Source organism: Hibiscus syriacus, unplaced genomic scaffold (assembly GCF_006381635.1).
Source record: "Hibiscus syriacus cultivar Baekdansim isolate YM2019G1 unplaced genomic scaffold, ASM638163v2 tig00110213_pilon, whole genome shotgun sequence".
Lineage (NCBI taxonomy): Eukaryota > Viridiplantae > Streptophyta > Magnoliopsida > Malvales > Malvaceae > Hibiscus > Hibiscus syriacus.
Window position 1 is genome coordinate 1514776 of NW_024062630.1, and position 13475 is coordinate 1528250.

General features: G+C 33.0%; 2 protein-coding genes across 3 annotated transcripts; one reads left to right on the forward strand and one right to left on the reverse strand.

Annotated features, from left to right (window-relative positions):
- Positions 1 to 4463: 4463 nt before the first annotated feature.
- On the reverse strand, positions 4464 to 5505 carry LOC120113691 (transcription factor MYB54-like). Its single transcript, XM_039134759.1, has 2 exons — positions 5064 to 5505; positions 4464 to 4972 (listed from the first exon to the last, which is right to left on the reverse strand). The coding sequence occupies exons 1-2, from the start codon at positions 5503 to 5505 to the stop codon at positions 4464 to 4466; spliced, it is 951 nt and encodes a 316-aa protein (XP_038990690.1).
- A 2915-nt stretch (positions 5506 to 8420) lies between these two features.
- Positions 8421 to 13211, forward strand: LOC120113880 (S-sulfo-L-cysteine synthase (O-acetyl-L-serine-dependent), chloroplastic-like). Of its 2 annotated transcripts, none has more exons than XM_039134934.1 (10): positions 8421 to 8691; positions 9201 to 9310; positions 9563 to 9620; positions 9782 to 10045; positions 10146 to 10283; positions 10461 to 10512; positions 10617 to 10666; positions 11510 to 11569; positions 11852 to 11932; positions 13050 to 13211. In XM_039134934.1, the coding sequence occupies exons 1-10, from the start codon at positions 8440 to 8442 to the stop codon at positions 13137 to 13139; spliced, it is 1155 nt and encodes a 384-aa protein (XP_038990865.1). In that variant the 5' UTR covers positions 8421 to 8439; the 3' UTR covers positions 13140 to 13211. The 2 variants fall into 2 exon arrangements, with proteins under 2 accessions (XP_038990865.1, XP_038990866.1); XM_039134935.1 differs by having other exon boundaries at positions 8552 to 8691; positions 9181 to 9310.
- Positions 13212 to 13475: the final 264 nt, after the last annotated feature.

Below are 13475 nucleotides of genomic sequence, written 5' to 3' on the forward strand. Positions count from 1 at the left end.
GATACAAAAAAGGAACTTTTTCACTCTTGCTTATTGACTTATAAAAATATTAGCATTGAACTTATGTTCTTCTAGGAACTTTATATTTTTGCCTGACAGCGAAGAAGAGATTTTCCCTTTGTTTCTTGGCAAGAAACTTCAGATTCAATGGCTAACTTAAATCTACAATCACTTTATCCCACATCAACTGGATTATGCATCCATAAGTGAAACAAAAAGCCAATTACCATGTCATCATCATCATCGGAGGCCAAATCAGCTGCCAAGGACCAAAAGGCTCCAGTTAGATCCAATATAATCATAACTTAAATATGAATGTTAAACATCAGAAATAGAATTATCCATAAGATGCAGAAAAGGAAGTAATGAATAGACAAGTAACGCTCCAGCATTAGGACCATATGATAAACCCTATGTTACTCAAACTTGGGTGTGAATGCTGAATATGGGTATCATATTTAATTTTTCAAAGTTTTTCCATGTATTTGGAGGACCCTTGGTCAATTGTACTCCTGGCATCCATGTCCAAATATATTTGGACATGGGTACTCCGAGAAAATGAAGAGTCGGAGCAACATAAGATAAAACTCAAAATAACTTAAGACAGAGGGCAGAACAGGAGTTTTTCACACATATATGTATCAGAAAATAAGAGTATTCATGTGGTTCCAAAATTATAAAATATCAGATTAAGATATAAATGTACTAGCACCAATATAGGCTGGAAAGGCGTGGACGAAATAGAATGAAAATAATTGTACAATGGTAAATGCTTCACCGATGTTGAAATGAATAAGTAAAACAAAAGCAAGTATATAATCAATAAGCAGTTTGGGTTCTTAGAAATAAGCAGGAGTGCAAAGTTTGCATGCAAGGCAGGTTACACAAATAGGAGAAGTTAATAGATTAAAAAACTGAAATAAATGATTAAATAACTTACAATTTGGATCTTCGTTGTCTTCATCACACCATTTGTTCCAATCAACCTTGATGTAAGGTGCAGGTTTCTCTTCTGACTTTAACAATCTTTTCCACCACCCTTTTTCTTCTTTCATGATCGAGCATATTATATTCCTTAAACCAACATTAGTTTTGCAACCCTGAGCAATACGCAGGATAGGTTTTTGATGAAAGTCCGAAGAATTTCCTTAAACAAAAATTAAATAAAAGATATGAAAATAACAACTATAGTTACTGGAAAGCAGTAAAAGAAAACTTCTGTTCATATATATATATATATATATATATATATATATATATATATATATATATATATATATATATATATATATATATAAAAATGAGAGATCTCTTTAAAAAATTCCTTCATAACCCTTAAACTACTAAAATAGCTCGACGAACATTATAAGGAAGAAAAGAGTACCTCAACAATTTTATTCCTGTAAAACCAAGTACATCCAAATTCCAATACACCCATACATAACCAAAATACAACCTCATGAACAACTCAGTCTACATTCCCAGCTTATCTAAAACCTACTCTCTATTGGAACCAGCTTACCATTAAACCAACTTAAGCTTCCTAATCAAACCAAAACAGAAACAGAAACTACACATAATTACCCAATACCCAACTTTGCAAGCTCATCCGCCTTCCAATTACAACATCTCTGAGTGTGCCTGAGGATAACATTTTTATTTGCCACCACTGCACAAATTTCCTTCACTATAGAGTCGAACAAGGCTGGGCAAGAACCAGGGTTTTTAGTCCACTCCAAAGCCTTCAAGCAGTCTGTTTCCAGAATCAATCTTCCTTTAGAACCCCAGTCCCTCCCAAAGAAAAATCGCAATCCTGCTTTAATAGCCATCAATTCAGCCAATATAGGAGGACCAGGACACACCTTATCAGAGAAAGAACCCAACATCTTACCATTTGCGTCATGAATAAGACCACCAATACCCCCCTCTAAGCCACTCCTTCTCCACTGCCCCGTCGACATTAATCTTCAGAAAACCTGGAGGAGGGTTAACAAACAGATAAGGGGGAATCACCCTCTTAATTTTCCACTGAATATCCGCCAAGGCTGGATTGCTGACTAAGCTATCAAACTGCTGGATAAACTACCTATTCCAACTCTCCAGGTTCTGAAACCAGATTGATCCTCTGCAAATAAAGTCATTAGATTATGAGACAACCACGAAACAGTTTAAATTTGTTGAAGATGCAGAAGAAGAATCAGGAAGCCAAGTGAACTTTGCCCGTAAGAACAAAAGTTGGCCTGCTGCAACTAGACGACGGGAATAAGCGGTTTCCTCAAGCTAGACGATGACAAGCTTTTCCTGCATCTAGTAATATGAGTGCAAGATTCCGGTGAGTGTCTCCGGGATGAATGATAAAATCGTAATCATGTAAGAGTAATGAAAAAGAAAATTGAATTTGATATTTAAAAGTTTTGGTGAATATGAAAATATTCTATATTTAAAAGTTTCAGTTTGACCCAATATATAATTAGTTTAAATCATTGTTTAATTTTTTCCAAATATAAAATAATATAATTTGGTCTAATGATTTCATTAACATGAGATGTGATTTACATATGTTATTAGTTTGAGATAAAATTTAAATGTTTAAAAGTATGGGGACCAACTTAAAATGAGGGTCATAATTTGGAGGTGAAATTAAAATATTTAAAAGTTTGAGGATTAATTTAAAATGAGAGTCATATTTTGAGAAAGAAATTTAAATATTTAAAATTTTAAAGATCAATTTAAGATAAGAATCATAGACGAGCAAGTACATTTTGAGTAATAAGTAGTGTGCAGGATTTGTTCACATTTTAAAATAAAATAAATGGAAAATATAGATTTTCTTTGCTGTAATAATATTGCTTACCATTTCTATTTTTTTTTTACCAATTTATCATTGATTTTTATATATGTACATATAATTAAATACAGACAAATCACTTACAATGCTAAAATCTGTGTTGATACCAAATCTCATATTAAAACCTTAGACGATCTCTTATAATTATTCATAAAAAAATAAAATCATGTATTTGGCAGTCATTTTTTTACATTAAACAAAAAATAAATATTTCAAATTTATTCAAAATTAACTTTAAGATTCGTTTCCCTCTTATTATCCTTTTCGATATAAATAAAATTGTGTGTGATCTACAAAAATAAAATATAATATACAAATAACATATTAAACAAATATTATATATATATATATATATAATTAAATTTGATGCTAATGTAAACATTTCCCATTTTATAAAGCATTCTATAAATGTGAAAGAAAAAAAAAAGTAGCAACACTGTCTATATAAAGTAGCAATCACCAAAGTCCAAATGCTTTCCTTTGCCAATAGAAAGCTTGATGTTGATGATCAGCATGGAGAAGAGGGGTTTCAAGGTTACATTAGTGGTGCTTTTTCTGGGTTTCTCTCATCTTCTGATTTCATGTGCTGCTGTTCCTGCAACAAGTAGGGCTTACATTTTAGAATTTTATTTCTACATTCTACATCTTAATTTATACAAATTTTATTCTTTTTATATAGGAAGCCTCAACTCAAATACTGAACTACTCACAGCTTCTGTCCCAGATTTACTTGCTCAGGTATTCTCTCTATTTTTCAAGTTTCGATTCTTTTAAAAACACAAGCGATCTCCATGATAAAAAAAAGTGTTGTTCTTTTTAAAGTTTTCGGATTCGAGTAGCTACGTTTGTAATGTGTATATGCATTATCAATGACTAAGAAAATTTCTAAACAGATATTAATTTGTAATATTTCCGGACTATTCAAAGAGAAAAAAATACAAATATAAGATAGAATCAAAATTATAAATAATGCATTGGTCGAGTGCATGTTGATTTAGGGTTGTGTTTGGTTATAATTTGCAGAATGAAAGAAATTGGAGTGAAACTGAAGAAATGATTGGGGAATATTTAGGAGATGGATTGAAGGAAGAGAGGATGCTACTGCCAAGCACAGATGATTATTCAGGGACTGGTCCAAACCCCAAGCATGATCCGACGTTACCTCCTCTCCTCAGTCCCCATTAATATAGAAAAATATAAATATATCACCTTCCTAAAGTTTTATATTTAATAAAAATATTTTGAATATATATTTTTCGATTACTTTAATATATATTCAAAGATAATTCTCGATCATTTAACATTGAATAATTTTAAATGTATGTGAAGTTTTATTTTCTAGAAATCGTAGATGCAACTACAACATGATGTGTTTATTATCAATGAGTTAAAAAAGAAATTGAGAAAATCATAATCTAAACTAAGATTAAAAATTTATCTCATAAAATACAATGTTTTTATTTATTTATAACTATACATGCAGGACCAAAGTGATGATAAGATTATGACCTACTGCAAAAGCTCCTATTTCTGTACATTAAATAGACCTTTCAAATTAATACAAAAGCTCTCAAAATTTCTCTTTGGGTAAGTTTTTTTTACCAGAAAAACCTATTTAATGGCCAATTCCAAGGAAATCATAGAAGGGTATGTTCTTGATCTTTTCATTTGCAGCATTTCCACTTCCCTCAGACATGATGGTGTGGTTGTTCTGACTCGTGACAACTAACTCAGTTGCTGAAACTTCTGAGTTTGAATCTGATAAATGAACAGATTGGTCTACACTCATTCCCATTCGTCCTTGTTCATAACTTACACCGTTTCCAGTGATGTAATACTTGTTAAAACCCCCGTTTCCAGAAAACGTTGAAGAAGAAGAAGAAGAAGATGGGTTTCTTCTTCTATAAAAACTTGATTTCTGTCTATGTTTCCTAGCCATTATCACATGCCAATTGTTCTTCACTGCATTATCAGTTCTACCAGTAAACAATCTAGCAATCATTGCCCATTTGTTACCGTACAATCTATGTGCGGCTAAGAGCCTCTCTTCCTCTTCATCACTGAAAGCTCTCCTGTTGATTCTTGGGTCTAGCTGGTTAAACCATCTCAATCTACAGCTTTTCCCTGTCAAACATAAAAAAAAGGCAAAACTTGATTTTGTTAACCAATCATATTCAAAGCGTTGTTAAGATCTGGAGAAAGAATTGAGAGCTACCTGATCTTCCTTCGAGATATTCAGCTATCAAGTTCCAGTTTTGAGGACCATATTGAGCTACAAGGTGTTTTAGCTTGGCATCTTCCGCTGGTCTCCAATGGCCTCTAGCACAAAGCTTAGTGTGTCCATTTTTGGTTGCATTAACAGCATCAGAGTTCTTATTTCTTCCCTTTTCACCATTAAAATTAAAAGACAGACCCCTTTCTTCATCACAAGCAGCATTTTTCACGGTTTCCCTGCTTTCAAATGGCTCAAAGCTCGAACATTTATTGCTTTGCTCCATTAAAGAAGTTGAAATCTGAAAACCCAGTTGAAAGTTCAGCGTATTTCTCTGTATGGGATTTGAAAAAATAGTTGTGGGAGGAGGATTAGCAAAAAAGTTCATCTCTTGAACCACACCATGATTGCAGTAAAAATCATTGCTTAGATTTTGTAGACTCATTGTCATATGAAAACCAGATAAACCCAGAAAAGAAAATCAAAAAAGAAAGAAGCTTAGCTAATCTCAGTCAAAAACTATAAGAGAAGAGAAGGAAGAAGGCACAACATCATTGATTTCTTTCACTCACTTATCTCTTTCCTGCATTGCTGATTTTCTTGATGGATTTAGGAGAGAAAAAAAAAGGGCGTGCAGGTGCAGCGCTCTGTTTCAAGGGAGGACAGGCAGTGATTTAATAAATAGAAAATGACAAAAGAAGACTGGATTTTGCATGCAACTCGAGAATCGCTCGTGTGGGTGGTGGTTGGGTTAGCGTGGCTTTGTCGTAACTCGGAACATCGTATATGATACATTATAAAATATTACAATCTTAATATAGTGTGTAAAATATATTTAAGGGATATTTAGTCATTGAACTCGACCTTAATTATAAATGTTGTCTCTGCGTCAATTGAGCCCTTAATTTTTTCTAATTATGACTATTTAGTCGGTTGATATATTTCATTCAGGTTCGAGTCCTCACTATGTCACTAGACCATTTATTTAATTTAAACTCTATTAATGATCAAAATAAATTTATCTCGTAATTATAATCTATACATTATTTAAAGTGATCCTATGCAACAAATGGAAATTAGAATTTAATTTTCTCGATGTTATGTCAAGTGGAGAAGATGATTATGTGAAGACTTTTGAAACGCTGGGAGAGCTTCAGTTTCATGCACCAACGAAATATATCTTAAAAAGGCATGTGATAGTTTATGGTCGGTCATGTGATAGCAAATTATTCGCCTTTCGCTAAATATTATAAATCATAATTGGGCAAATCAAAAGTAACAACACAATAAAAAGAGTAAATTACTCGGATAGTCACCACATTATGGGATTGATTTTATTTTGATCACTAAACTATTTTTTTCAATTATACTACTGATTAAAATAATGTCAATCAATTCATTGAACGTTAGTATTTAACAAAAATGATGATGTGGTAGTTAAGTGTAACAACAACTAAAAGTGCATATTAAGTGATTTGATTTACAACATTTTAATAATTTAGTGTTCTAATTACAAATAATAATTCAATAACCAAAATAGAATAAGCCCCATGGCTTAGTAACTATCTAGAGAACTTACCCTATAAAATAAAGAAAAGGCCCATTTATTTCTTTTGTTAGTGGTTAATTAGGAGATGGTAGTAGACTTGCATGCACATGAAGAAAGCAATGAACTCAAGTGCTTGAATGGTTTTCCAATATATACTTTTGGGATTAAAATAGTTTAATTAATTAACACCTTTTCTTTTTGTTTTTTTTTTTCTACTGAAAATAAACAAATAAACTGTGTTACTTTGAGGGAGTGGGTTATTCAACCTCACCTTTCTTACTTTCTATCCTTATCTTTTTAATTAATTGTTTTTGTTTATACTTTACTAAATGACCAAGGCACTGTTCCCTTAATTAGCTGAACTATAGAAACAATTAACAATTATTGTTAATTATACCCTTCTCTGTTGAATCTTTTTTGACCGTTGAACATCGTTGTCTCACTTTAAGGCTCCCATGATATTTTTTATTTTATATTTTTAAAATATGGCACACTTGATAAATTCGAATAATATTTTTAAAAATAATTATAAAAGTTGTTATTTTAAAATATAATTATTTAAATTGATCATTTCTAATAAGTGGTTAAAAGCTCTAAGATGATGCATCCCCTCTTTTATAAGTTATGAGTTCAATAATAAAATTTTTCTTCCACTCTCGCTAAATAGAAATTATTAAGGAAAAAAAAGATGATTATTTGAAAGGTGACATTTGTATAAAATATTCATATAAAGAAGCTATAAAAATAAGGAGAAAATATCAAAATAGGAAGGTAAAGCGAACAAAAAGGAAGACGGGAGAATAATAAATGATTATTTATGATTATATTTTAACTATGTTTGTATCTTATTCAACGTGATGGATCGACATTTTAAGGATAAAGAGCATAAAAAATATCGTTTGCAATATATAAAATCTTTTATTTGACATAATAAAGATTAGAGTTAAATGTTGCTTATATATTATATATATATATGTATTTCATTAAATACAATCAAGTCATTTCTTAAATCTATCTGAAAAAATATATATAAAGATAAAATGTTTACGCAACGACTTATAATTCTAAATGGCACTTGACTCTTTAAAATTATAACAAAACTTTATGTAAGGGTGATTTTATAATAAAAAAAAGTTAATTCCAAGTGGGAGATGGAAGGTGAATGGTTCCGCTTGAGGCGTGTCAAAATGCTCCTCAAGGTAACTGGAACATGATAGTAGGTAGTGCCGTAGTGGTGGATCCACGATTATTTAAGGGTGATTATAGATACAATCAATAATGGATTTAAGATTTTATATTAAAAGATAAATTTATAGAATTTTAAAGGATGAAAATATATTATCAATAAAAATTAATTAAAATATACGATAATTTAAAATTTTAAAAGGGTTAACTGTTTCGTTCATTCTCGGTTATGCAAATTTTGTGATTTGTTGACGAAGAAAAGCTACGCTCACAAGCTTTGTGTTGTTATCACACATCTTCCACAAGCTAATATTTTTCATGCACATCAAATACGAGTACATGTTTAACTATACATACGTTTATTGTACCATTTGAAAAACCATAAAAATTGAGTTTAAATTTATTTGATGATGCCTTGTAATCATCCATATTCATCTCCTCTGCTACTAGTTAAAATGTTATGGTGATCTTACGGGTTTAATATCCATATTTTCTTTTATGGAAAATATCAGTTAAAAAAGTATTTATTATTTAGAAAATTTGTGGGCTAAGAGTCTTAAGCCCAATTTACCGACAAGTGAAGGTAAGGATGGGTCTATAAAACCGAAGAAACCATCTTTAAACCTCAGAAAAACCTCAGCAGAAATGGCATTATCATCTTCAGCGCTTCATCTCCCTCCTTCAATACCCTTTCTTTCTCTACCTAAACGCCACAATTTTCCACCCCTCAAAGCTTCTCTTAACTTTTCATTGCATGATAAACCCAATTTGAATGTGAAAAATGTCTCCTTTGCTGCTACAAGAAGAGCTTCTCATTTGGTAGTTGAAGAAGAAGAAGAAGATGAAGAACTGGAAGAGGAATTTGAAGCTGTAAACATTGCTGAGGATGTAACCCAGGTTCTAGTATTTTTACCCCATTCCCCCCTTCAATTCCATGAAAAGTAATTGAATTTTTTTATGGTTAAAGTTCATTTTCTTACCTTTTTTTTGGGGGGGGGGGGAGGGATTTAAGTATAAGAGAACGGAGAACTTAGAGAAGTGCTCGGCGTACGTTCAGAGCATTTTTGTTTAAGAGTGGATTGCATTTATACTACGATAACATTTCTTTTGGCTGTTGAGAAAATGAGGGGGAAAAGCTTTGACGTTGACAATATACTTCTCTAAAATCTTTAATTACTTATTTTTATTCTACATAATTAACTTAAGAGATTGTTTTTACTTCAACATAATTTAATGTCTATCCTTCTCTAGTTTCAAACATTATCCATAGGCTTTAGGATAAATAATGTCTTGCCATGTTGGTGTCACTTAGTAGTTAGTATGCCTTAGTTTGTCTGCTTTGATAATGCTTTGCTTATATGTCAAACCTTTACTGATTTTGTCCAGTTGTGACAAAATTGATATAGTTGATCGGGAGTACTCCGATGATATATCTCAACAAAGTTACAGACGGCTGTGTCGCAAATGTTGCTGCAAAACTTGAATCCATGGAACCTTGTCGGAGTGTCAAAGACAGGTACATAATCTTCCTATTGCGAAGTCTATAGTTACTCTCTATATGCATGGGACATCTTTTTTTATTGGGATTTGGGGCATGAATCATTTGTTTGATCGTGTTTCAAGTCACCAATAGAACTGGAGGCTCTCAGAAGCTGCAGATGACCTAAATATGTGCTATATTATGCAAGTTCTTGGCTGGTTTTCATGTAGGTCTATTGAAAATATGTTAAAAATGACAGTTTTTTTCTTTCAACGGTTGACATTTTAGGATTGGACTTAGTATGGTATCTGAGGCTGAAGATAGTGGAGCAATGTCTCCTGGGAAGGTTAGCCATGTTCTCCTTATTGCTAATGAAAGTAGTCCTCATAAAATATGCATCTGATTTTTGAAAATTATTGGGTTCAGAGTTAGACACGTTTACACAGTGGATACCTTTCCTTTTCTTATGATCGCATATATACACTTTGTGGGCTATATACATCGCAGACCATATTAGTGGAACCGACAAGTGGAAATACAGGACTCGGAATCGCTTTTGTTGCAGCAACTAAGGGTTACAAGCTCATAGTAACAATGCCTGCTTCTATAAACCTTGAAAGGAGAATCCTTTTACGTGCATTTGGAGCAAAGATTGTTCTGACAGACGCTGAAAAAGGCTTACAAGGGGCTGTTGATAAAGCTGAAGAAATTGTTCTTAACACTCCAAATGCTTTCATGCTTCAACAGTTTGATAACGTGGCTAATACAAAGGTAATGTTATTTTAACATTTCACCTAAATGGAAGTGTGTTAATATTCCTCATATATTATTCTGAGATGGTTATATGAAGATACTCTTGTATGAGCTGCAGATTCATTTTGAAACTACAGGACCAGAAATATGGGAGGATACTTTGGGTAATGTCGACATATTTGTTGCTGGAATTGGAACCGGTGGTACTGTTACAGGCACTGGACGTTACTTGAAAATAATGAACAAAGAAATTAAGGTATCTTTGATATTTAAGCTTGTCATGAAGTTCATTTCAATTTAACTGCTTTAGTGCTCACTGGAATTCTCAAGCTTGTAATTGTTGGTGGTTAGGAATGTTTTTGTTCGTATTGGGAAATTTCCAGAATATTACATTATTGCGAATCGTCCTTTTGTAATATTATTGTTTGCTCAGGTGGTTGGTGTGGAACCTGCTGAAAGGAGTATAATTTCTGGAGAAAACCCAGGTCAAAATCTTTTTACTTTCACAGAATAAAAATTTTCTTTCCTGTTTCTACTCGATGGATTTTTTTTTGGCTTTGCTGCTAAATTATAAAAGATTTTGCTGCAGGTTATGTGCCAAGCATACTAGATGTTAACTTACTTGATGAAGTTATCAAGGTGAAGATGTCTTTCCCTCTATTTTCCCACTTCTTTCTGGATGTAGAGGAATATCACCTGGATTTGTTAGTTTTTCTGGGGTTCCAACTTTCAGTTCCATACAAAATTAGTTTTATAGAAAATGTTATTATGGCTATGCCCTGTTCTTTTTAGTCGGTTGTTTGACATTTTCTCTCCAAGTATATAGGGTGTTCATCATTTTACTGCAACTATCTTGATCGTTCTTCCAATGACTTGACTGACCTCTGAACAAGAAATGAAAAATACATGTTAGCTTATAACTCAGTAGTGGTGTCATTTGAGTCTTGATAGCCTATGTATTCAAGTTGTTAGAGGAGTGCATAAATCCTATAAATAAGAAATTTCTGGAGAGTGAAAGAGAATCACATAAGAGCTTTGGAATATCAACCAATCAACTTGAAAGCTTGAACGATGATTAATACTATTAGCTTATGAAAGTGGTGCAAGTTTTTGCTGGGCATCTTGACATGACATCACAGATTACTTTTGAGCAGTTTGTCCAGAAAAACAGAGGGGTGGTCCTTGTTCCAAGATCATATCAAACGATATGCATCTAATATGCTCGTACTTTTCCTTTCCCCGTGTAAGGCAATATATGTTTTTGGCTTGGCTATAATCTTACTTTTTAATGGCATATCCCGCATAAGGAAGACGATATATTTTTTGAGGTGATCTGAATGTTGGATATCTGTGTAAGGCAATAATGTGGATTATCTATAGCGTTTGGTTCCTATGGGTTTCTTGCATGTGGTTTTGTCATGTAATTTAGTTAATATGTTACATGAACTTTTAGATATTGATTTTGTAGTCATAAAAATGTAGGTCAGCAATGATGAAGCTGTCGATATGGCTAGGAGATTAGCACTGGAGGAAGGGCTGCTGGTAATATGCAAAGATATTTTCAGCGTAGATCCTTTTAATTGTGTTCCCTCAATTAATTTGTTCTTCCACATCTCGTGAAAGTGTTCTATTTGTGATTCAGCTTAAAGTTCTTCGCTAGCAAACTAGACACGGTCTTATTTATTTTCAACCGAAAAGCTTTTCTCACCCTGTGTCAAATATGAAAGGACACAATACAGTGTGATCTTATAATTTAAATTAAATACAATGTTTCAAAACCGGCTAGTTTTACTAATTGATTTGGGATTTTTTTTCTATCTTTAGGTTGGCATTTCTTCTGGAGCTGCTGCAGCAGCTGCAATTAGCTTGGCTAAAAGGCCTGAGAATGCGGGAAAACTTATTGTGGTGAGAAATTTTTCTTTAAATTTTCTAAGTGATTCAGGTAGCAACCCAATATTATCCCATAATACTCTAAACCTGATGTATATATCTTGCTGCGAATTTAAAAGAATTGTTTGAATGAAAAAAGAACTTTTCATTGAAGGCTAGGTAAAATATTATTCTGAATTTGAAAGATCACCAGGAATACTTCATTTCACCATTGACATGTGTTGTCTCTTTAGAATAGACGATAGTGATAATCGCATTAGTCTATGTTCCTCAGTGACGTCTTTTCTTGGAAATATTCATGTCCGACCACTACATTCCATGCATATTAGAGACTCACCCGCAAGCCTGAGTAACATAGGCATTAGTTTTTATTGGTTCAAAAAGAATTGGAGGATTGTAAACCTTTGAAAGGTTCGGGGAGCTCACATAACACTTTTAGGGCATCATACTTTCGAACAAGGTAATTGTTTCAAAACAAGATATTGATACCTCGTATGCCGTTGGTTGTGGGTTGAGGGATGGAAAGATTTAGAAACAAGATATTGATCTCATCTGATCCGTATGTGGGTAGATCAATGAATAAATAATATTTGGTCCAAGTGGTGATAAATTGTTCGCCTAAACCTCAAATTTCACATTCATTTGTTTACAACGTGCTCCCCATGGTCTCTTCACGCACCTTCACTGTGATGATCAAGCTCATAATTATGTTGTTGCTTAGACTCTTCACTTTGCTTGAAGTACTCATGTCCGACATATACTTGGACGAGGTTATAAGGATATGACCCTCTAAGGACCCTCTAGGAGAAACTTGGAAAAAATTAAACATACTTGTATCCAACACATTCCTGTATTTGACACTTATACCTTAGTTCGAGCAACGTAGGAATCACGTCAAAATTCGTTAGAAAGCAAGCAGGAAAAGTCAAAAATTGTATCCATATTCAGTTTCAGTGGGTAATCAAAATATGCTTCCAACTTTAGCTCTTCTTTCTAGTTTACCCTAGCATTGAGGCAGACAGATAGCATACAAGTACACCTTCAAACCTTGAACACTGCTATATTTTGATAACTACAAATAACTGGGGCACTACTTTTTTAAGATATCTTTCAACGGTTTGCAACACTGCAGGTTATATTTCCGAGCTTTGGTGAGAGGTATATTCCAACCGTCCTTTTTCGTTCTATATATGAAGAAGTGCAACAAATGGAAGCAAGTTAGCATATATTTGTACTGGGAGGTTCAGTCTACCATGGAATATAATCCTCCTTTCCAATGAATACTACTTGACAGGTAGATAACTTTTCTTCGTCAACTTTTCGATCTGTGTATGAAGATCAATTACTGTTGCTTTATCTTTTATCCATTGTTTTCTAGGTGCAATTTCCATAAAAACATAGGAGTTCATACAGGATTTCTCTCGATAGTTAACTTCCTGGTCATCCTTCTGTCATGTTATGGTACTGCTAACTGGAATGCTTTGGCATACGCGGTGTGTACCTTTTTGACTATATACCATTACGATGATGTCAGAGCTAACAAGTCACTTTGAAGATG